Source organism: Agelaius tricolor, unplaced genomic scaffold (genome assembly GCF_023055355.1).
Source record: "Agelaius tricolor isolate 1412-34295 unplaced genomic scaffold, bAgeTri1.0.p SCAF_5, whole genome shotgun sequence".
NCBI classification, from domain to species: Eukaryota; Metazoa; Chordata; class Aves; order Passeriformes; family Icteridae; genus Agelaius; species Agelaius tricolor.
In genome coordinates this window covers 42,399,666-42,425,550 of record NW_027269265.1, presented here as the reverse complement: position 1 = coordinate 42,425,550, position 25,885 = coordinate 42,399,666, and the positions used below count along the sequence as shown (strand labels likewise).

The window sequence follows — 25,885 nt, the reverse complement described above, 5'->3', positions numbered from 1 at the left end:
GAAACCACTAGCTTTGATATAAAGACGAATTTTCTTATTGTCAGTTATAAATAATAAAAAAACAGAAAAAAGTTTTTAGTTTTGTCTAATAAATTCAGAGGCAACTGAAGTTCCTTGCAAAACTTTTTCTGGCACACTGTGAAAAGTGTTTTCACATTGTGAAAAGTATCTTGTGATATAATAGAGATAATTGCACACACCATTAGAAGGAATGATCTCAATCTTGCATTAGAAATCAAACACCCTTGTTTGCCAGTATGTTGTTTTCACAAACTAAAATGAAAACTGTGATATCCTTCAGTAATGATCCAAAATGATTTAATTATTCTCTTTAAAGTGATTGTGTTTTGGACCATCAGAGCAGATTATCATAAGAATTTTAACAAACTTCTGATGTTTAAAGCCACACTAAGAATGAGCTATATCCAAGTACAGAAAAAAACCAACATTTTATTTATAATCTTAGTTTAGTGTTTGAACTACAAATTCTGGTTCTAGAATTGCTTAAAAGATCATGGGTTTTATAGGCTTTCACAAGTAAATTAATTTTTGGTTTGATTTTTTTTACTTTTTTTTCCATTTTTTTTTTCACAGAATGGTGCTTTCGGTAAGTACAGAGCAAATCATTACATGGAGAAAAAAAGGTTTACTTGTTTTTCTCACTTGCAAAGTTACTGTTATTACTCCATTCTCTGTTGAATAATTTCAAAAAGGGCATGAGAAAACAAAAGAAAAAAGAGAAAGTGACAAAATAGACCGAATCTCACCACTAGAATTCACCATAAAAATTCCCAAAGTGTAACAGAATTCTTACAAAATTTCCTAGATCAGTTCTTTTAGGGAATCAAGATCTCCTATGAAAAATATGGCAAATGGGAGTCAGGGTAGGTTGGGCAGGAAAACGGGAACGAGGAGGGTAAATAACTGCAGCAAAAACAGGTTCTGAGGAATACACATAATTTTGTCTGCTTTAGATCACAATAGAATTTTTAATAAATAAATTTCTTTTTCTTTGTAAAGACACTTTTGAAACAGTAGATTTAGCCCAGTCATTTGTGTCATTTGTTTTATAAACCATCTTTTGTTGTCCCCCCACCCCACCCCTTAATGTCATAAATGTTTTAGATTTGAGTCTCTTGAACATTGTCTTTCGAGTTCATTCGGATCAATAACGGTTCATGCACTGAACTGTGTATTGAATTTATTGTGTTAACTGTTGTTGTGTGGTTGAAAGGAGATTTATAAGAGTTATAGTGATTTAAGTGCTCATGCTCTATTGCTGGCATGGGCAAATGACTCTCTATGGGTGTGTCACCTGTAAGCTCATCATCCACATTAATGATCTCTACAGTCCGTGTTGGAGCATGATGGCTCTGCCGGTGATGCTGTTTCCTCATTTTGTAGAAAATTACCAGCATCACAGCAGCCATGAGAGTGATAGCCACAAAACAACCAATTATGATTTTGGTAGTCTTCATAACCTCATCTATTCCTGGGATCCCGTTGTTTGCGTCCGTCACAGGAATGGTGAACGTTTTTTCTGTTGATCTTGTGCTCTGTGGAGTGAGTGAGGTTGTCATGTTAATGGTTTCCCAGTTGGTAACTGGTGTGGGCCCAACCTGCTCTGTGGTCTGTGCCTCATCCTGAGAAGGTTCCACAGTCTCTACTGTGACGGTTGAAAAGTACGTGTAACCAGGGTTATCCAGGGCAGTCACATTCAGCGTGGCAGAAGCCGTGGTATTCCCGACAGAGTTACTCACCATGCATGTGTACAAACCCGTGTCTTGCACAGTTACCTTGGTAAAATTTAATGTGCCATCACTGAGCACAGCAATCCGAACTCTGTATGCCCCATGTGTCATTACAGATCCATTTGGAGTAATCCAAGATACGGAGGTCAGGGAGGTCGATGCCCGGCATTTCATCTCTGCAGCCATGCCTTCTGTGACGTTGAGGTCTGCTGGTGGCTCCACTATGACTGGAGCATAACATGTGAAGTAATTCAGGTCCAGCTCACCAATGTATCTTCCTTTTAAACTGGGGGGCGTGTGGCAACGGGCACAGCATGCAGTGTTGGAGGGTGCCTTGTCTTTAATCCACCAGCTGAGCCAAAGGATATCACAGTTGCAGTTCCAAGGATTGTGATGCAAGTGGATCCTTTCTAGGCGGAGCGGTGTGAACAGGTCATGAGGCAGTAGTGTTAGATTGTTGTGTGCCAGGTTGATCTCTACAAGCGACTGAAGGTTATCAAAAGCATTTCTTTCTATCACTTGAATCTGGGACTGTATCATCCACAATTTCTGAAGATGCATCAACCCTTGGAAAGAACCTGGCCGGATGGCAGTCAGATGATTCCCAGAAAGATCTAACTCATCCAGTTTTACAAGCGGAGTAAGGTTAGGAATCTCTCGAAGATTGCACATGGCAAGGTTCAAATACCTCAAGTTGGACAGACCTTCAAAGGCACCTTCTGAGATGTACGAAAGCCTTTTCAATTCCCCCAAATCCAACCTCCGGAGAGAAGGGATTCTGTTAAAAGCATAAGAAGGGATGCTCTCAATGGGGTTGTTTCTCAACCACAGTTCCTTCAGTTTTGATAGGTATACAAAAGCCCCATTTGGGATAGTGGTCAGACGATTGTCAAAGAGTTCCAAAGTGTTGAGATTGGCCAGACCATTGAAAGCCCCTATTTCAATTGTTCTGATGTGATTCCTGCTGAGCTGCAGGATTTCTAGGTGCCTCAGATGCTTGAAGCTATTAACTTTAATGATTTGAATCTGGTTCTCATGGAGATTGAGTAGCCTGGTGTTGGTGGAGATGCCGTCTGGCACGTCTCTAAGATTTTTCCGTACACAAATCACTTTACTGAACTGGTTGCTGCAGGAGCAGACAGAAGGGCAAGTTTGGGCCCTCACTAGACCAGCCACCACAAGAAGCTGAAGAGCCAACAGCACCACAAGCAGGGGGTCAAATAGGGCCCTGTTAAACCTAGGACCTATCATTATCTGCTGTGGATGTAAGGTCATCTTGTTCAACATTCATAATTTATTTGGTGTTGGTCCTTCTGGAGTTTGAATCGTCTGAAAGAAAGGAAGAAATGAGAAGGATAACATAAATTAATCTCAAATAATTGTGTTCTCTCAACAAAGGCTTTTCAAGTCCTTTCAGTCAACTCTACCAATTTCTTGAAATTCGATAGTGAGAGCAGGTATAGAATTTCTAATATTACTTTTCTGTACAGATATGTATGTCAGCTGCAACTGGCAATAGCCATACATTAGTTCTCCTGCACATTCCAATGTACACTGTATACAGGTGGATGGCAGATAAGAAGTTCAATCACAATGAATACCTAAAAGAAATGTAACTCAGGGGAGAGTTGAAAGAAAGGACAAGCATCTCCAAAGGCAAAAGTTAGCAACGTAGGAATCTACTAAGATAGGAATTATCAGAGTATTCAAGGTGTTAACCTTTTTTACACGTTGAAAGAGAACAGACAATATGAAAAGCAAGTTTCTGGATTGGGTAAAAATCTCTGTCTATACAAACATGATTCCTGAATCAGAGTTTAGCTAGAAGTAAATCTCTAAAACTGAGTGTCATGCAGATGACAGGGCAAGATCTTGCCTATAAGAATTAAAAAAAATTAAAAATTAAAATAAAGAAGCATACTGAGCATCATCCAATTTAATGATATGGCCTCTTCAATTCTTTTGTTTGGCACGAGCAGCAGAGAAACACTCATTAGCAAATATGTACTGAGCACAGAAATGAGAATAGCCATTTATTTAAATGCTGAAAAATATCCCTGTAGCTGCAGGGTTGGCAGTTTCATTGGCACCTTGAAAAAATTCCCAAAAACTTCTTACTGCAAAGGGAAAAAAGACCTTCACACTACAAATGGTCATTACCATTTTAAGAACTTCAGTACTGATACATGTGTGGCAGTTTTTATAGTCCCCAGCCTTCGGTTCATTTCCAATCTGCTGCTCAGTTCAAGATTCCTCTGTTGCCGGGATTAATGAAATTTCTTATAAATCAGCCAAAAGTGAAGTCTTAGAAATTACAGCAAGCTTAAAGCATATTTATAACCCAGAGCACCCAGATGGATAGTACATATATATTCATTAAAACAAAATACCATAAGGCAACAGTTTTCCACTCCAGACTCCAAACTGATTCATTTTTCGTAAAAAATAGAGACCTTTCTTTAAAAAAAAAAAAAAAGCTGAAAAAAACCCCATCAAAAAAAATCACCAAACCAGGAAAAATATATTAACTTTCATCTCACAGCAATTCACTTAATGAAACACTTTTTTTTTCTAATTGCATATTCAGACAATGTGTTTTTGAGAATTCATTTCTGCATTTTTAAAAAAACCTGTTATAAGGGTTCAGAGCTAGCAAGTGTTCTCATCTCATTTTTAATAATTTACTGCAGAAAAAGCCAATAGAATGGTTAAAAAACTGTGAAGAGAACTAGAAATTCTGGGCTATATCTGCATGTTTGATCTCTCTAGATGTGCTATTTATAAAACATCATTCTTGTTATGAAAGATTCATGAAACTAATGTGTTTTGCAACCTTGAGCAAGTCACTTCTGTCTCTGCAGCTTACACTTCTGTCCCATGACTCTGGAGAACCCTGCGGCTGTAGTGTTAGATGTTACTGCTCCCACCCCTCCATCCCTTCCCTCTGCCAACACCTGCACTCCTGAACATCAGCTTCAGGATAATGTACTAGACTGGATGAGGGGTCGCTGCTCTACACACCTTCCTTTTCACTGCAGGCTCACAAGGTCACTTATCTCTTCAGAGGTGCTGAACAGGATGTATGGAAAAACACTCCAACCACTAAAATTCAAGTTTGCTTGCAAAAGTCCATCTGCAGTAAAACTGTACTCAAAAAGCAGGTGAAAAGGCCATAGTTCCCATCTTTCTTACACAGTTATGAAGAAACACCTGCCGTTGCGGTCAAAAGAATTCTATTAGAGCCTTATATCAATTTTAGGGTTCTTAGTTAAGACCTGTGATCCATGAATTTTGCTGAATAGTAATTAACCATCATCTGTGATAGTTAAGTGATTGTATTAGCATTTTTATCACCCTTTCAAATTATTTTTTTTTTGTGCATTAATTTGTTTTTCCTTTCTCATTTTCAAAATTCTTCTAAAACTTATATCCTAAGGACTTGGAGTGAATAATGAATTCCATTAACAAGTAATAAAACAGATACAGAAACACAACAAACTAATTATTTTACCATTGCACTGGTGCAATATTTTTGTCTTTACTGAAACTGGCATGGGAACACTGCTATGTCTGCCTTCAGAACTGCCAGTTATCCTTGTGTACAAGGCTGGTGAGGCACAGGCAGCACATTGGGCTTGCAGAGGCACAGGAATCTTAGACCAATTCACTACTAAAGACCAGCTTTGTAGGATGTCATATAGTTTCTCTATCTTTTTGTCATTGTCTGGTCTCAGTCCTGTATCCTGGATTCCCTGAGGGACCAGGAAAACTACAACATTCGTAGAACAAAAAAGTACAGAGAAATAAGAAAGGCCACGGGAGAGAGCAAGCACCTTCAACATCAGGCTCTGAATGAACCAAGTCCCTTCAGCTGCTCTTTTCTAGCCTCCCTGAAGCTGATGATCCCAAGCCGTGCTGCAAGTACTCCAAGGCACTTTTCTCCTGTTCCAATTACTTGAACCTGAGGGTATCTCCCAACATTTCCTTTACCTAGTTCTTCATCCAGAAAATCTTCCCTTTTCATCACTACACATATGCTCCATGGGCAAAAAAAAAAAAAATTTTACTTGAGTACATTATTACAACAAATAAATTACCCTGTTATGAGACTGATCAGTAAATGTTGTCTAACCCAAACCAAAGTGTTGACATGTTCTCAGTTGCAAAAAGATTTTTGAAAGAAATGCTTTTATCTTCTTATGACAAATTCCCTATATCCTTCCTATTTTTGGTTATTGACTGAAACAATGAATCATTCACAAGGAACAGCTTTTTTCTTGAGCCAAAATCGCCTGTGGCTTTTACATTTACTGTTCTCCCTAGTCCTGTGCTAGGGATGTCTCAATCAAACATATGCCTCAGTACAACCATCTATCAAAGACCTCCAGGGAAATCTGACACCGACAGGTTTCCGTAAAATTCAAATCTGTGCATACTTCAAATACAAGTTTGGTTACTGACTAATTGATAGCTTCTCTGAGTCTATAATTCTGAAGACAGGATTTGTGACATTTTGTGATATGTGAGTACAAAGTTCTAGATATGTTTTCACATGTATTGGTATGTTTGATCTTTCTGTGTCTAAGCCGTATCTTGCTTAATATATAAGTACAGAATATCTATATTGCCATCCCTCTGCAACATTTTCCAGGAGGCAGTGAGAGCAAATCTTAGCTTTTGCAGCCACCATTTGATTTAACTTTGGACTTATTTATATTACTTGTCTTTTTGCCCTGTTCTTTGTTAGTACAGGAAGCAAAATGGCTCCTGTTTTTAGGACAAGACTACACTAAGTGGACTTGGTGCTGCTAAAATACAGGGGAGATGATGATCCAAAAAAGTGACCATGACCAGCAGAAAATATACTAGGCAATACCTTGCTAATCCTCACTTCCATCTACTGAGGTTTGCATGAGGCTGAAATATGGCATTAAGATTCCTGGTGGCTGGAAGAATGTAGTAAAAAGATCCCTTCTTTTGTATTGGCTGTTATTCAGGGCTCAGAGCTTAAATAATTAGGAACTCTTGATGCAGGTATTTCATATTAGGGCAATTTTAAATCATAAATATCTTGGAAACACCCTGGAAAAAAATTAGCCAGCATAAAATAACAGTGGAAAATTAATTTAAAGCCTTGAAGGATGTTATGGAAATATTTTAATGGGCTTTACATAAAGATCCATCTGGAGCTCTGTACTAGAGTAATTTGCTATTCAATTCCTATTTATGCTAGAAACACTGCAGGTTTAGCTTTACAAGCCCGCACATGGAACACAGACCATCAACCAGCTTCTTTAGTCCTTGTTGACACCTCTTTGTCTTCTAAGTATTATTTTTTTTCATTTTTCTAGTATCAAAATAGCAACTCTACAGTCAATTCAATATCACTAGTGCCCTCTGCTGTATAGACTAAAAATTTAGTTTAAAATGTTAAGAATTTCCTTACTGCACAGTTGGTTCCCTACACACAGTACAATTATCAAATGTGTTTCCAAACATGGCCTTTAGTCTGTCTGTGGCACTGCTCTAATTACCACAGTCATCTGGTTTTTTAGCACAATAATGTATGTTCTCTTTATGGCCATAGAGACATTCCCAGACATATATGGAGAGTCGTTCATTTTGTTTTCTATTTCCACGGAAATAAAAAAATCTCTTTTTTGAAATTGACATTTGATGTGCATATTCTCCTCTCTATAGCTTATCTGAAAAGTTATAGAGAGTAACTCTCTGTTACTCTCAATGTACTACACATTTTCCTCTGAGCTAAAAGCTCTGCCCTCTTAAGATCCAGTACAGAAGATGAAGCAAGGAATGACAGAGCTAATCTACCTCTGCAGCTAAGCACAGTGCAACTTTCCTCAGGGACAGCTTGGAGGATGCCGTGGTTACCCTATTGAAATGTAACTTTGCCAAATGTGTCTGCAGAGGTGCCTTCTTTATGGGCCTTGTAATATTACCTCTTTTTTTTTTTTTGTAATGAAGTCTTGGGTCTGATGTGCTTTGTTCTCCTTTTGCTATGCTACCAGGAGAAGGTGACTGTGCTCCCTCTGATTGCTGAAGGATTTTCCTGTAATGGGGATCTTTGATAACAAAAGAGAACTTCCATGCCATTTGCAAAGATCTGCCTAATGAGGTATGGCAGGTGGCAAAGATATTTCCCCAAGCTCCAGTGACCCCAAGCTCCAGTGATCCTTAGCTGGCAGTTTAGTTGCTGTTGGCAACTCATGCTTTGCTTTCTGTCTTGTCTGTGGGTCTATGAAAAACTGTCTCAGCAGCAGAGCTGTGCAGTGCAAAGGCCATGACTTTATCCCAATATATGGTTTAAGATACAGTATGATGTAGCACACTTTGGTTCATGCTGTACCCCTGCCATGAAAAAAATTGAGATGTGATATGTGCTGCACTGAAAATACAGACAGAATTTATCAAGAATCAGGTGTTTAAACTATCACAGTAAAATTACATCATCACAAATTCATCACAGTTAAGTCTCAGCTGAAGAACTGTTAAATCACAAAAGCTTTCCCTCAGCCATGTCCCAGAAAATTTCAGGATGAGAAGCATTCAAATCACTTTTTTCAATTTTTTTCAAGTTGACAAATATGTGGACGCATTCAGAAAATCATCTTTGCTTCACTCTATATAGCACAGTTATGTCTGCTGTACCTTACACCCTTTTAAAGAGGTTTTCTGAGAGAAAAACTCTTTGCAATGATATCTGCATTTTTTCAGAGAACAAGCCACTCTACAGTTGCAAATTAAACAGCAGATTTCCAAGCATGTGAAGAGGAGCTAGGTGCGTCAAGCAGCTAATTATGCTGGGAAGTCTCTTCCGGTAGCATCAGCACCAGAGAATTGAAAATAGTTTCTGTATGGAACAGAGCTTGGAGTACAGCAGTAAAAATAGGTCCAAATCCCAGGACGACCTTATGCAGAAGTAACTCTTTTGACTCTCTTTTCAGGAACTCTGAATGCTCCAAGGGCCTGAGACTGATCCCCTTTTGGCAGCAATGGCAGCAGAAGCAGCCAAGGGAATTTCAGGGTAGGCACGCACACAATATGCTTTAGCTCCACAAAGTACTGAAACACACGAGGGTCAGCCTTCATCCCAGAATAGAGACTGAGCTGTGGGCAGGGAGTTCCACCGGGGTCAGAAATGCTCTACCAACATCTGCTCTGCAAATGCTCCAGCAGCCTCACATGTGTGTCCCCATATGGCTGTGCAGGGTTGGGCCAATGGAACTACACTGCCAGGGATTCACTCACCATAATCTCCTGCCCACCTCACCTCCCCCCTTTCCTCTCTGGAAATACCTTTCCACCTGGCTGAACCCTCAAGGACTTGAGCTCTCTGTTCAAGAGCAGTGCAAGCAGTTTGCATGCTGTTTCATGCCCCTACACAGTACAATGACACCATTCTCTTTTTCCATGGGATGCTTTTGTCATTAACAAAGGAACACATGCTATGCTCTCAACAGACAACTATAATGCATCATGAAAAATCAATTAAATGGTTTACAGTAGCTTTACCATTTTAAAATGGTTTCCTTTTCCTAATCTTATTTTTTATTTCTTCATGGATTGACTCTGGTCAGAGGTGTTTGGCTTTTTTCTAATAGATTGATCTACAATGAAACCCCATGTCTATGACTATAGAACTGGGTAACTTTATCTACATTGTTCAAAATCAGTTTTCCCTTTTCACTGCTATAGGACTTTAAAAGTCTCAACAGCAGTTAAGGGAGCCATTGAAATAATGTCTAAAATCCTGTGAGGTTTCAAACCCCAGCAGTTTTTATCTATTTGTTTTTTATTTTATTTTTAGTTAAATACAGTGGAGGCCAAAGCAGGCTAGATAGACAGCCCTGAAATGCAAACTGATTACTCATGAGACCAGACAATCAAAACACTCACAATGCAAATTATTCTTCTCTTTGCATGTTTCACTGTTTTGCTCTGGGACATAGTTCTGTGGCCCCTTGAAGCATTCAAGTGTCGGAGGCAGAGAGGATATTGCTGTACCACAGACACTTCCTAGTTCTCCTGCAAGCCTTTTAAGACTCAACTGAATCACTAAGACACTGATCTGAAAGACCTAAATGTGATTGGACACATTCAATCCTCCTGAATCACCACTGATTTCAGTGGAGTTCAATCAAGGGTGAGTTTGACCCAGTCTGCCTTTTTCTTCTTGTCTTTCATTTTGTTATACAGAAACCAGCTTTATTTCACCCACCTCATTTCCCAGCATGATTTCATGTTTCCTCTCTCATTTCTTCGTAAGGTTTAAAATTTTCTCTTTAACATCAGGTAAAAGAAAAGAATATGAAATAAACCTTTTAAAAATGAGAATTTGAGTCCACATTGGTCCAAGCAAAAATATTTGCATTTTAGCTAGAAATTAAGATATTTTGAATCTCAATCAGTTTTCTATTTCTCTTTATTTATAAATATAATTTTAAGCATCATTTGCAGTTTGTATCCTCAGTAAAACTAATTTCACAGTAAAATGATAGAAAACATCAGATAATATGTAATGAATATTTCCTTAGGACAAACTTAGATATCTTAAGAGGAATTATACTACTTCTTTGTTGTCCTCTCCCTGGATGCCACTCCAGGGAGTCACTCCAAGGGTGATGAGGACAGAGCAATCCTAACTTCTCTGTTCAAACTGTTCACAGTTGTATTAATAGGAGCAATCTATGAACTATTCGCAATGAGCTAAAATTCTTTCAATAAAAGCCACCACAATACAGCTTGGTTTTAGTGCACCCAGAAACATTCTAGAATTTTAATTGGAATTAACTTTTAAGTGGGTTAATTCTATTGCATTAAATCTTAGTGTGGACATTCTTATTTAGAATTTAATTTAAGCTAAATTGAATCAAGGCCACTGTAACTTCAATTAAGAGTGTCCATAAAAGGATGTAATGTAGTTTAGCTAGTCCCTTTTCAAAGTTAATTTGGATTCATTTTCTTGAGACCCCGTATAGACATTAGGAACTTTTGTTCTGTATTGACTTGGGCTTGATTCAAACCAATTACATAAAGGTAAAAAGGTTTTCTACCTCATCACTGATCCCCCTGGGTTACTGAAGTTCCATTTTGCTTCACTAATTCAGTTCATTAAATACATTTTCTCTGTCATTTTGTTGTTTGTTTCATCTTGTATCTCTTTCTGGACAGATATTTATGTAGGGGAAAATGGACAACTGAACAGTAGAAATTTTACAATAGCCTGATAATAAAATTCTCTTAATTACAGAAGTCTGTCATGGCACCTCATGTGCCAACCATGATATAAGAGAAAGTCCAACAAGACCTTCAAGACTTGCCTATCTTATGACAGAAGTATCTCAGTGAGCAATAATTAAACTGCACAATTTCTAAAACTATGTTTTTAAATTCTTTTTTTATTCATTATCAAACTAAAATCACAGATCCATGTTCGGAAGGCATCTGAGAACCACAAAAAAATTAGCACAAAAACAACCCTTAATAAAAACTATATGCTGTTCAAAAGCACTGGTCCAAAACAGCACAGGTTTTAGTCCTGTCATACTGGGGCAATTTTTTGAAGTACCATAGTATTTTCTGGTTTTAGGAGCGATTGAACATCTATTTAGACATATTACAGTGATACTTTATTTCAAACAAACTAGTTTTGCTCCAGTATAATAATATCAATTTTTATACATGGAAACATTAAATTGTAAATTAACATCCTTTTAAAAAATGTACTAGAACATTTCAAACTGGTAGGTAAAAAATCTGTTACTTTATGTAATATTAGAGTTTGTGTCTTTTCAAAAATGAAAAGGTGAAAATGTTTAAGGCTCATGGAATCCAAGGTATTAGATCTGATTACTTTCAAAATTTTCTCACTACTCACAAATGATAAAAAGAGATGTGGGAAATGTCAGGTCAGAACAACCTAAGAATGTATATATGAATGTAGCCAGTATAATGAAGACAAACAAACAAACAAATAAAAAAAAAATTAGAGTATATACCTGCACTTAAGAAAGTTTCATCCTAACCCAAGAGAATTTGAATCTAGTTTTTAAAGTCCAAAACATTATTTAGTAAATTACAATATTTGCACTTGTCTACTGAATGTGCTAATGCTGAATAATCTTGTCACCCATACACATCATCCTCTGAGCCTTGCTGAGCTCTGGACCTCAGCAGATAACATACACAAGAAGACAAAATTATTTTAGTTTGATGAACATGTAATGCAGTAGCAGTTTTCTATACCTCTCTACAATTTGGCAACAGAGATACCCTGGTAAAAGCCAAAGTAACTTAAAAAAATTTGAAGATTACTTTGATATTAGTAAATCAGAGAATTGTCCGTTTCAGTGGCATGAAAAGATCGAGCTTGTACAATAATAACTGCAGTTTTTCCAAATGAACTTTGTATTATGTAAAACAGAGGAGACTGAGGGATGAAAGGAAATTATATTAAAGCAGCCATGGAAAATCTGCATCAATTTTTTTTTCAGTATGATTTAAAATAGGTATCTGCCTAAATACTTCTATGCCATGATGACGTGTCAAGAAGAGTGTTTTCCTGTTTTCCTTTTTAAACTGCTAAATTATTTGATGCTGAGTTGAAGAAGTGCTTGGTAGATATTTCATAACCTTGATAACGATAGGCTGTATTGTTAATATGTATTATTTCAAAATTCCTTCTGGGAAAAAAGTACCCAGCTAACAACACACTAAAGCACCAGAGTCCATTTTGCATCATTGCATTTGTAGTGGCTAACTGAGTCCAAATTACTCCCTCATTCTGTTAATAAACAAAGCAACAAAGAGAAAAAGAGACATGAGTTAAAAAGTTAAGGCTGCAAATAGCCTTGAGTCTGGCAAATGATGGTTAAACTTCTTGTCCTTGTAACTATGGAAACCCCTTAAGGTAAGAGTGGAACACAGGCACTTTGTGGTCTGCAATTTACAAGCTGTTTATTTAATTATGAAGGAATATGAAACTGTTAGGGGCAATGCAATTATCCTACTGTGATAGTGTTTGAAAGAAAAAATAGGTACAGAGAAATATAAGAAGTTAATTTTTTGGAAAATTACTTGTTTTAGGACTTCTATGAAACTGCAGCACATTGTTTTTTACTGAAATCTGTGATTTTTTTTTCCCCCAAAGAGAGTGAGGAGCCAAAATTAGTAATACGACATTTTGCCATAATATCCCTCAGTAGATTCATAGTAATTATGTCCATTCTATGCTTCATGAACAAAACCAGTGTCAGGGTGTATTTCAATTAAACCCTAGGTGTTACCAAAGTGCAGTACAGCCAGAATAGCAAGCACATTATTACCAGCTCTATCACTGCTGGGCAATGAGCAGGTCACAGGTTCTCTTGTGCACAGCATTTGTACACCTTTAAATATCACAAGTGGGAGAATGTTTCAATTCAATTTAGGAGGCAGCTAGTGAAATAAAATTAAGAGTGAAACTATGTGGTGACTCAGGGGGACTATAACAACTACTTACAAGTATTTTCCTGGATCTGAACAACAAACTTTGACCTGAGAGTTGTGTTATTGGAAATTGCTTGAATATAGTGACCCCAGGGCCCTTTACACACAATGGGAGTTTTTGGCGTCAATTCAGCATTCCCTGGACTGCTGTATTAGATGTCAAACGTAAACACACCTTCACAAGGCCTCTGGGAAAAAGACAGGTAATATTATTCTTTTTTACAGCTGAAGAAACTGAGGCAATAATGGATTAAATTATTTACCAAAATTTAGGATGTGTATATAAGATACTTTGCAAACATGAGCTTCACACTCCACCCTGGCCAGATGCAATACATGTATGATCAAGTATTTGCTGCAAATTGTTGCCACTATAAATGGCAAATCTGAAGAAATACTTCAGGAGTTTGAAACTGCAATTTATAATGCTACTCTTACTTGAAACTCATGGGACTCTTCTACCCAAACAGCAAAGCACAGACATCAGTCTGGTTCACTTGAGACATAGTCCAATCCTTCCAACAATGATAATGATAAAATTACTACAATGATAAAAGCTGAAAGAAAATTCCTTCCATAAGATTGTATAACTGGCAAAATGTGACATTCATTATCATTTGGATCTATCCAACTAAGGAAATTTAAAGCCCTTGAAAAAGAACAACAGTTCACCTTCAGAGAACTGACTTCAGTAGCTGAAGGAGGAAAGGGAAGACCAAGTGGGTTTAGCTCCATTCAGCACCACTCTCCGTGGCCAGCTATCCAGCCAAAGTTTTACCCAATGAATTGTTTACCTGTCTACACCATGGGAAGTTATTTTCTCTAGGAAAATGCTGCAGAAGACAAAGGCTTTACTAAATTCCAAGAAGATAACATCTGCAGCCCTTCCCGGATCCACTAGGTGGGTCACCTTGTCACAGATGGAGATCAGGTTAGTGAAGCAAGACCTGCTTTTCTGAAACCCACCCTGGCTGGCCCTGATCCCCTGCTTGTCCTATACATGCTGTGCAATGGCCCTCAAGGCAATCTACTCCATGCCCTTCTCTGCCATGAGGTCAGACTGATATAAGCTCTACAAATTTCATTTTCATTCGCCATATTCTTTCAAATGTCAATTTTTCTCTAACAAACACATGTTTCTGACCTGGTAAAAGACTCATGTTGTTTACAGTACTGTTGAAAAATAATGTTTCAAAACCAGTTTCACTCTAAAGTGACTAATTACTAAAGTTTTAATTTCTAGATTCCAATAATTAGTTCATTAACCCCCAAATATCTTTGTATAAAGCATAGTCATAGGGTCACACATGCACATATAAGATGACATTTGGATTTTACCTTAACAGGGAATAAACATCCTTTAGCAAGCTAGCTCAGTCAGGCACTGGAAACAAAAATAATGAGACAGAACTAGGTCCATTTTTTAACTGTGTCAACCACTTTAACAGGGCAAAATATTTTTTTTTTAACCAGTTTTAATTTTATTCAAATGTTAAATTAATCCTGGAGTAATTTAATATTGTGTTTCAATATGTGCTGAAATATGATACTAGCAAAATCCTGTATCATCCATCCCAATGTGTTTTCTTGATGTATTCAAGACAGTGCATATCTTTTCAGAATGTCATCTGATTCAAGAATTGGTAATATATATCTGCCTAAGAGATCTTTGAATGAAGCTTGGTGAAAATCCAAGGCTTTAGAGGAATTTGTGAGAAAATGTGGCAACATATATGAGTTATTCTGTATTTGTCCAGACAACCTATAAATCCAAGAATCATAAATTATAAAGATAGAATAGATGTTATCTCTCTGGAACTTCATACTACAGGAAGTCTTATAGAGAAAAATAATAGATTACCTTTCATATAGACATGGTTTTAAATTTGATGCATACACCTTTATTTAATGGAATATCTTCTTTACACAGGCTCCTTATAGCCTGCTTGTCAAAATCACTGGCCAAATTCAAAATACTATTACATTAATGTGAAAGTCATATCAGATCCAGGAAAGCTAGCTTACAATACTTTAGCAGATGATAATTTTCACTACAGTGCTGTGTATCTGCTTCACGTTACCAAAAGGGTCTAATGCCCAGTATCATCAGTGCTGCCTGCTTGTTCAGCTGTTCAGACTCTTAAAAACTGATACAGTATTCTATGTGCATGAGCTCACCACACACTTGCATTTTTAACTAGTTCTATGAGAGACAATCATAGGTAAAAATTTACTCCCACAGAAACCAAAGGGAGTTTTGCATTTGGTTTCAGTGGAGTCAGAACTCCATGCCATATATCAATAAGAATTTGCTATATAGTGCCAACTGCAGATTATTGCTGATGTAAGCACTAGGGCTTTGATGACATTCTTTTAGGATAGTTTTCAAGGATATGAAAATATAATTTTCATTTAATTAAAACTATCAGAGAACATAAAAGGAAAAAATAGTAACTGAGACAGCTAAAAAAGAGTTCCTATACATAAAAGGCAGCTACAAAAAAAAACAGTAGTACAATATTTTAAAATGTCAATATATTAATGCAGCTGATTTAAAGCAGCTGTCATACCTTATGGTAACAAATAAGCTTCCAGCAAAGGAGAATATAACTGATAAAGACCCAAGTACTGAATTTAGGTTATTTTTTTCATTCTGTTCATTGAAAAATACAGAGTTACTATAGGCAACAGATGATCTGGTCAATGGTTAAAGATAATAATAAAACACAACATAGCCAGTAAAGTTTTCATTCAAACTCATGCATTTTTTACATGCATAGCTATACCTAATACACCTAAAGATACCTCAACACTCTTTTTAAAAAGCTACTTGTTTGTCTTCTATCAAGAAAGAACTTTCTGAATTTTTGAATTCTAACTGTTGCTCTAGCCAGAGCACATCAAAAATACAGTTGAAAGACAAAAGTGTTAATGTATCTAGTTCTCCTTGGCTCAAAATTATTTTCTGGATCCTTGTGTATTGTTCTTCCTACTCCAGAAAGATGCATGAGGACAAGGACATGAAATATTTCCAAGGTGTCATTAGCAGGCACCCATGTAAGCACTTATAATAAATATGGATAATGCATGATACTTCCTCCTGTGAAGTATCCAAAGACTTTTGGCATGATCAGACACTCTCCCACCAGAGTATTTCACACCAGTTCCATGTACTTGTGAGCTACTAAAAGCAACGATGAATATAAGTGCTAATTGGCATTAAATATCAATGACACACAGCATGTATATCCCCAACACTGTGATGACTTGCAGACCTGCATCACATAGTGCACTTTTTAGACCGGAAGATTATGCAATTAACTATAGAGTGGATGTTGCTATCTGCCTAAAGGCAAATGCAGTTCTTTGCCTATTTCTAGATGTATCCACTTGTGCAAGAATGCCTAATGGCAGCTATTACCAAGTAATTGTCTGTCATTGTCTGCCTTTGATCTGCAAGAATGGTTTTAAAACTTGGGTTTAAGCATCTTCAGAAAAGCACCTTAATTTCTTTATTCATACTGCTGTTCATATATTCAGTGCTTGAGAATGCTCAGAAAGTGACAAAATGTAATCACAGCAACTAGAACCAGCAAAGACTTCAGGGAGTTCTGTCTCACATTCTTCACATAGAAGGACAGAGATTTCCTTTACTAGACCTGATTTCTGAGCTGGGATCTAAATCACAGAAGTATTTCATGGAAGACAGGACAGCTGCTGTGTATCAGAGATAAGGAACATGCACAGATTTAAGAATTTCCTCTAACACTGCAGCCATAGATCTAAATCTAAGCTATGACTAGCTGGGAGGGAATGATGGAAAAAAAATATATAGGGAAAAGAAAGTGATATACATTATCCTTTCCTGTGGCTGCTCTTTATAACTTTTTTTCCTTTTCAGTAGAGTGAAGGCAACATTTTTCTCTGTAATTCTAGGAAATTGTCTGAACTGAGACCAATTTCCCAGATGGGATAAACTAGAGTTGTTTCATTCAAGTCAATAAAACCAGATGATTTTTATTTCAGTTGAAGGTTGTGATCCTTGGAACCCTCTAAACTAAACTTATCCCTTCTTGAAAAATTAGCTTTCTTGGGACACCTTAGAGCAGCCTTCCAACACCTAAATGGGGCATACAAGAAAGCTGGAGAGGGCCTTCTTACAAGGGCATGCAATAATGGAACATGACAAAGTGACTTTAAAATGAAAGAAGGCAGACATAGATCAGATATCAGGAAGAAATTCTTTACTGTGAGGCACTTGAACAGGCTGCCCAGAGAAGTTGTGAATGCCCCATTCCTGGAATTGTGCAAGGCCAGGCTGGATGGGGCTTTGAGTAACCTGGTCTAGTAGATGTTGGGGGTGCGTTGGACTGGATGATCTTTAAGGTCCCATCCAACCCAAACTATTCTATAATTTCATGGGTTTATGAATATCAAGAGGTTCAGACAGCCAACTGCTATGAAAATGGAGCTTTTATAAATTAGGTTTAGAATGGTAATGAAAAAACTAATTGTTTTAACCATGAAATAAAGAAGTCTGGTTGCTGAATGCTGAAAGACTAGTAATCATATCTTAAGAGCTGACCTTGTTTTAGTTCTCAAGAAATAAACTTTCCTTTTTCTGAATAATGAGGTATTTCCTTTCTTTTTCTCTTTTTTCTTCCTTATTGCTATAAATTGTAGGGTTGCAATCAAAATTATGAAATAAAAACAGCAGACACAATCCACATCAAGGAAAGAGAGGTTCTTATCTCCTCTTTTACAATGTTGTCTGGTGTACATGAAATTTAAGAGGTTTTATATTAATAGATGGCAATAGATTAGAGTTATATATTAACTTTTATTTAGGTTTTTCCCTGTGTTTTAAATCTTTCACTGAAAAACAATATCCATCCATCCATCTACCTCTCTCTATATCACAGTCACTTTATTTCCCACTGAAACCTAAGTATTTCTGGAGAGACTCACAGCAGGTTTTTTATAGTTTACCATGTTATATCAAGAAATACTGAAGGCTGCTGTCTTCAACTGAAATCAAAGGGAAACTTTAGAAAGTTTAGAAAAGTGGGCTATATATCTATGCTCAAATTTGACATAAAGTAATTACAGTAAACTTCCCTAGTGTTTTGGAAAATACATATTTGGAAAAGGATTTGATTCCAAGTGGGGTGGATTTCTCATTCACCTCTATCATGTTAAAGAACAGTTATTTCTGTCAGAACAACACTAAAACACCGCTGTAGAATTAGACTGGGAGAACAATCTGCTTTTACAAATTTGACAAAATAGCTTCTTGCAACTTTCCATTTCTTTCAGCAGATGCAATGAATCCTTTTTAGGAGAGACACGAAGCTAGGTACCAAATGGGAAGAGACTGGTACCCTGCATCCTTTAGCTAACAGTAAGCTAAGCACACTGATAATCTTTATATCAGTATTTGCAGAAGCATGTTCCAGTGTCTTTTCCCTGACATTTGTCCTGAGTGAGACAGGGTGTGAGAGATAACTTGGGAAACAGTCATGAATTACTTTACCTCTTCCTCAGAGAGTAACCATCATTTGGTGGGATCTATTAGCATTCAGTATCTGCTGTCCAGACTGCCCTGAGCAACATTTCTTATTAAAACAGGTAACAAATTAATGCTCAGTGGCAAATACTGGGATTTAGAGTGCACTCTATAGGTAACCACAAGAAGAGAGCAAAGCTATATTGAAATCTTTTCAGAATACTTTACAGCTGTTTAAAGATGGAACATTTTCTGCAGCTCTACAAAGCAGCTCAGCAAGACTTCAGAATACTGAAGTCACCAAAACAGTTTAATAGTTCCTCCTTAATGTGTAAAAGTAGCATAGTAAGGCACCTTTCAATTTAATTAAGGGTCTTCTAAGAACTGACAAAATTCATTTTTCCTTCTTAAAGAATACTAAATCCTTATTTTAAAATTTAATTTACCTGCAGTCTGGTTTCCAAGTTGTCAGCAATTTCTTTTTTTCCTTAAGTGTAGCACAAATTGCTAATTTTAAAACTATATAGCAGCAAAAAGAAAATATTTTTTTCTTGTAATGGTTTGGGGTGCTTTTCTTCTCACCAGGATCCCTCACATTTATACTAAAGACAGCTTCATTTCTCAAAATGAAATTTAACCAGCTGTACTTAAGAGTGAGAAATGCACTTACTAGATCATATTCAATTGCTCTTCAATGTTATTCTTCATCTCCCAAAAGGCAAAGAACATACTAGGAAATGAGAGGAATTTTATCAGTCATTGCTGAACAATATGAACATACAATGCAAAAACAGCAGACAGTATACCTGGAAGTTGGTACAGAACTACTGCTGTCCTCGTGAAATTCTGATTTTCAGACTGTTGATTCAAGGATTTTGAACTAGGCTTTGCTTCACCTTCCTTGCAGTCTGCAAGGAATAATGACCAATTCCATTTTCAATCCAATGATCCTTGGCCATGCCACTCTGCCCATTATACAGTGGCACAATCATCAAAAGCATGAGTAAAATTCAAAGATCCACAGTTCGTACTACAACTAAAATGACCTGACTTTTTATGCTCCTGAGTAAAAGGTCCTTTTTTTCTGAACACATGCTGAATTTTCCTATTTTTGGAATGTTCTCTCAATGGGAAGTTTCAATACCAATTCAGTGCATAGCGATCGCTTCATTCAACACCAAATTAGTTATGGATGCTGAGCCAGTGCTCTGTGTCATGAAGAATGCCTGTAGAAAGTCCTGACTGTGCTGTAATAGTGGCTACTGTCAAAAATAAAATTCATAGGCCAGATCTACAGCTTGTATAAATCAGTGCAGCTTCACTGGCACCGGCTCTGTCTCACTGCATCCATTTAAATAGTTTCTCAAACTCCTGATCCAACATTTTTGTCCAAGTGCTGGTTCAGGTAACTGCAGGCCAAAGTACATACATTTAAGAAAAGCAATAACAACAAAGGATACCATCCCTCTTTGTTCACTGTTAATGAGCAAGAATGAAGATTAGTTTTTTAAAATATTTGTCTGGTAATTAGTTCATTATATTCTTATGGAAATTATATTTAATGCAATATTTCTCAAAAATGTTTCCATTTAATCAACACTAGGGTCACAAAGATCCTCTACAACAATTTCTGTCTCTGCCCTTTGCAATGACAATTGGATTTCTGTCACAAGGAATAAACAAGAGGAGGTTCCTAGTAGATGTGGATGATGGCTATGAGGAATTCAGTGTTTGATATGCATGGGAGTCTTTCCTCTGGAATGAAGACATTAAAAGGTTTAGATTATAAGTACTTAAATTTAAATTCCATTTTCACTCCTCTTCTGATGAATTATAACTTGCCAAAGCCACGCCAAAATTAACAAACAAAATCAGAATCAAAAGTCTCATGTTCAAGCTTTCTTTTTTAGTATAAACAATGTTGTTTTCACAATAATATTAAATCTACCTTAGATATACTTTCATCAACTGGTACTAAATAATCAGCTATTTTGAACAGCAGAAATTAAACTAATCATTTCATCTCCCCTATTTTCCCAGTCACCTCACTCAAGGATAACTCATGCGCCTCTGACCAATGGAAATTAAGAGGATTTCAGAAAAAAAGTGGGAATGTTTCTATGACACTGCTGTTTCCCACTTGTCCCTTCAGGCAAATGTCATAGCCCTTAACAGTATCATATTCTCTTATGCAATATGCAGAAATACCACCTTTCTGTTTAAAGTTACAGATTTATCTTAAGCATGAATTAACAATTGGAGAAGGTAAAAGCCTTTCATTATTTTGAATGTTTGATCTTAGTGAGGCCTCACAGCACTTCAGTTAAGTTAGGAAAAAAATGTGTAAAACTATCAGGACTGTTAGGAAAAAGTACCCATAATCTTTGATGCTTATTCCTTTCTCAAAAGTATGAGCTACTATTTTTCTTTTGCTTAGAGCAGCTGGCTGCAAAATCTCGAAAATGCAAAAAAGTCTTTGCCAAGAGAATGAACTTCAAAAATTGTTCTGTAGTTTAACACCTATAGTTTATTGTCCAAAATGCATTTAAACGTGTAATATAGAAATATTTTACAGTATCAATCAAAATGTTGTTATGGGAAAAAAAAAAAATATTCATACTCACTTCATAGGGTAGAACTCTAGGTTTGCTGGAAATGAAAGTAGCATTTGTCCAAAAATTCAGTCTTTCAGGAACTTTTCCCCCCCATACTTCCTTGCCTACATGTAGTATCAGATACCTGATGTATCTAAAGATCAGTCTTCACAAGTTAATCTTAAACCTGTTATAGAAAAACAGAATTCAAACTTGGCTTTTGTAAGCAGTGTAGGGATTTTTTACCGTGCCCCTTGTTCATTCACAGTAAAGATGGGCTGTGTATGTGACATTTGCCATTATTTGCAACTCTTAGTTGAAGAAAACTATGTCCTGTGCCACAGCTAATGGGGCAATTCCTGTAGCACTTGTAGCAGAACTTTCGTTCTGCAATACTGAGGATTATAAATTTATACCCTACTGCTAAAATATGCTGTTGAGGTCATTACTCAGTCTGAGCTAAAGCTGATTTGATCTCGAAACTCAGCAGAGTAGCTTCCTGACTCAAGATCACAGAGTTATAGAGTCTTTCTCAATAAAGGGTCAGATAAAAAAAAATTAATAAAAAGAAATCACGGGGTGGGGGTGGGGGGGGGGAGAATCAAGAAGCTCATTTCAGCTAATTACTACCACCATATCTGGCTCATTAGTGCCACTGACTCATGTGGTGTGAAAAACCAACTGAAAAGGTTGCACACCAGCAAACTAAAGATGAAAAATACTCTTCTGTAATTATAAATTAAATAGAATAATTGATTTATGGTCAATTAGTCCTCTGACCATCTGTTATAACTTAAGTGGTAAATAGGTAAATAATGCCAAAAACATAGGACTTGTGAAAAAAATATAGAAAATGTATCTTCTTAATAAGCTACTTTCTTTTAATTTTTTAAAATTTTTTTACTTCATCTCTTCCACTCATCCAAAACTACTGCCAACAGAACTTACTGAAAAATAGCCTGTTATGCAATACCATGAAATGTACACAGTGGTTTTGATGATAATAAACTATTCAAAAGCCTGGAATTTCTTTTGCAGAGCCTGGGGATAAAAATCTAAAGAATTTAATTTCTACAGACTTTACAAGAGAGTTTTATCCATCCTACAAGATAACCCCCAACCACAATCTAAGGAAATAATTTTAGTTAGGTTCTGGGGAGGAACTGCTGGCCCCAGTAAAATAATTAGAAAAACACTTTCTTCTCACAAGAGGTTCATAACACTCCACATGTTTTAAGAAGAAAAGAAATACAGTCCTGTTCAATTTGTAGAAGATCTCTACTATTTTTATGCCTGTTAAATGTTACATTGGGTTCTCTCTCCCTCATACACATTTTTTTGTGAGTCATTTGGAGATAAGCACAAATACACGGAGATTTAAAGGATTGAAGCCAGCATGCTTCATGATAATCAAATCTTTAATTCCTAAAGTAGGAGTAAGGTGTCTACCTAATTTTGAGGATCTGAGCCAGAGCTACTCTTTGCAACTTGTTTTTGCATTGTACATAGTCATTTTTCTGGAGTTTTAAAAGCCTTCTATTGGGCTCAGTTGAGTAATACACAGATCATCTATTTCTAAACTAGAAAGAGAGCCATGTTGTGATGTCCTCTAATTTAAGGTCATCCACCCCTTTCATTAGTGTGTGTACTCCAGATAGAAATAAGAAAAAATTATGGAGTGGAGAAAGTGCAGAATTATAGTATGCAGTGGATGTTTATGCAGAGGATCTGAAACCATTACCAGTCCTTTGAGACAGTCCTGAGAGACTTGGATTCAACAACCTGAATATTGTGTCATGCAAATGAAACTGAATTGCTTCTGGGGAGAAGTAATGAAATGGGAAGATGAGTGTCTTCGTTACCATTTTCTATTTCAAAGAATAATCATGCCTTGAAGCTGCTGAGACCAGTTCCTCAGATACTTGTTTGTGGCTTGGGCTTCCAGACAAATCATGACATTTACAAGTGCTGTTTCATCCTTCCAAAGATGTTAGCCCAGCTGGCTGTCTATTCTGTTGTTAGCTGAGAGGTGAATATATAAATATACCAAAACGTATATATTTCATAGGGACACATACTTAAAAAGAGATAGGGACTGGAATTAAGGTCTCAAAAGAGGAAATTAACTCACTTGCCCACTGACTCACCCTAGCCTAGCCTTGTTTGAGGTAGTCACATGATCCATTAATTTGAAATCTAATTATGCTCTACTACTAAGCACAAATGCAGGGAACTGCATGTACCCAAGGAGACATTTCAATGAGCTTTCCTCTGTGGAATGTCTGCAATACCTAATTTTAAATCAGGACCCAAGATTTTGCCTTCACTGAAATGAAGCTAATCTCTGCACAGTGAACCAAAAGAGCATTCCCTTAATTAGTGGTGTCTGTGTTGAGCCAGACACAAACATGAGAGAATTACATTCCAGTCCCAAGAATTACTCAAAAATCTTCTTCTTATGTGTCTTGCTGAATTGGCAAATATATGTTCTTATGTAATAAAAACCCCACTTAAAAAAAAAAAAGTTGATATCTCAGTGTTTTAATTACATTAAATTTTTAGTTCTAGTTTATCCTTTGAACTTTAAAGCAGAGGGCAACAAGTCTAACAGAGGAACAACAGATCTGTGTAGTCTGTCTAAAATTCACCCCAACTTTTCTAAGATGGATTCACATGGGAAATCTTCCCTTGTTGAAGTCCTGTTTCTTTTCAAAAAAACCTGTTCTTATGGTGAAATTGGTACCCTTATATCACTAAAAAATACTATAGGTGCTGGATTAAATGTTTCATTCGAAAACACATCCAGCAGCATAACAGAAATGTGCAGCTCACTGCAGCTGGGATTCAGCATGCACTAAGATGACCTCCTAAATCTCTGCATGATCAAAGATTTCATCTAAAAATTTGTCACCCATGGTTTTAGTCCTTCTGAAACCTTGAAAATCAAATTACGTTAAACAGAACATTTTAGTCTTATTATCACTGCCAGCATAAACAATTCAATCAAAATTATCACAGATAATAAAAATCAGCAAAGATCACAGGTTTTAAAATTACCTGATCACTAGAACAGGGAAATCACTATCAGTTTCTAAAAACAGCTGTGGATGGGCTGTGCTTTTATAACCCATTAAAAGGTATCTTAATTTGTACAGTTATCAGGGTCCCCCTATTTCACATTGGTGCTTCACAGGAGCTTTATCTGAACACAGTGTTCCATACCAGCAGCCCTGCAATCAGCAATAAAATATAATGAACCAGTGTTCACAGCACAGTGTGCTAGTTTTAGCAGCATGTCAGTCAATGGTTTTGTTAGTTTGGCCAGGAAAATTCCAACTTGCCTGTAAATTCAAGTAGATAGAAAATACCTTTTTCTCCAAGCCTGTGCTGCAGATGTCATCTCTGGCTCTCACTATGTTTTTTCCCCAGACCAATTAAAGACAGCTTGTCATTATTGCTAAAGTATTCCTAAGTCCAGCTCCAGACACAGAAGGGAGTCATGGCTTTATGGTTTATTATGGAAATAGCTGGGTTTTCAATTCCATAGGCACCCAGAGCCAGTCAAATAAACGCTTCCCTTCTGCCACACACAGTTCTCCAGTTACATTGTTAGGTGCTTTCAGCTTCATTTGAAACATCAGGTACTGGTCATTGCTTAAAGCAAGATGCTGGATGTCATGGTTGTGTGACCGGATCCAATGTGGTAAAATCTCTCCCTGCAGGAAGCAGACATCTCTCTAGATAACTGCGGCTGCTGCCGTGCCGATCACACTGCGTGCAGGGCCGTGTCTGCAGGGAGAATTTATGGGCACATCCTGCAGGCAAGGGAGGCTGGAAAGCTGGGGGCAGAGCAGGCGGGCTGTGGAAACATCGTGGATGGCCAGCAGTCCCCATCGGGCTGTACCGCAGCAGAAAATGAGAGCGCGAGGGAGCTGCTGACAGCCCACACACTGGATGATGGGTTTCTTTCTGAAATGAGGAAAGTAAAACAACACTCAGCAGTGATGAAAAGATGTAAAAGAGCAGCCCTGAACTATCACTTCTTTCAGTGTTGCAGGGACTGGCTCTGTGCCCAAGGCAAAATTACATCTAAGCTTTCACATGCAGCTGAGCAGCTGAGAGGGAAATGGTGGTGTGTGCAGGGACTATCTGAGTTAAGTTCCCATTTCTAATTGAACCTAAAAGAAGCTGAAGATTCCAACCTAAGGACTCAGCCTAAATGTTATGAATGTCTTTTTTTTCAGTCTTGTGCAGCCAAATGAAGTGTTGTGAAGTGATACCAGAGTGTCCCTATAGGACATGTAAAAGTCCTTATTCAGGAAAGCTGCAGCTCTCAGAAACAGTTCCCCAGTGCTGTGCTCTCACATCTGCGCTCCACTAAAACCAAGGAACCTCTATAAACACTGATGCCCTCCCCAAAAAAGCAGCTGGTCTCTGCTATTCACCAAGAGGTATCACTAGAGTAGAGGTTTGTCTAGATTTAAATGTGGGGATCAATTGGTATTGCGAATATCTCAAGATGTTTA

At 37.1% G+C, this 25,885-nt stretch overlaps 1 protein-coding gene across 15 annotated transcripts in view; it reads right to left on the bottom strand.

Moving 5' to 3' along the window:
• Window positions 1-430: 430 nt before the first annotated feature.
• The window catches only part of LRRC4C (leucine rich repeat containing 4C), a 484,651-nt gene continuing 459,196 nt past the window's right edge, over window positions 431-25,885 (bottom strand). For 12 of the 15 annotated variants that reach the window (XM_071427599.1, XM_071427590.1, XM_071427587.1 and 9 more), the window contains one exon: window positions 431-3,080. In XM_071427599.1, the coding sequence (XP_071283700.1) occupies window positions 1,122-3,038 (1,917 nt within the window). In that variant the 5' untranslated portion in view covers window positions 3,039-3,080 and the 3' untranslated portion in view covers window positions 431-1,121. Of the gene's footprint in view, window positions 3,081-4,772; window positions 4,793-19,435; window positions 19,454-24,727; window positions 25,329-25,885 lie in introns of those variants that run through there. The other 3 variants (XM_071427596.1, XM_071427597.1, XM_071427601.1) reach the window with 3 other exon arrangements.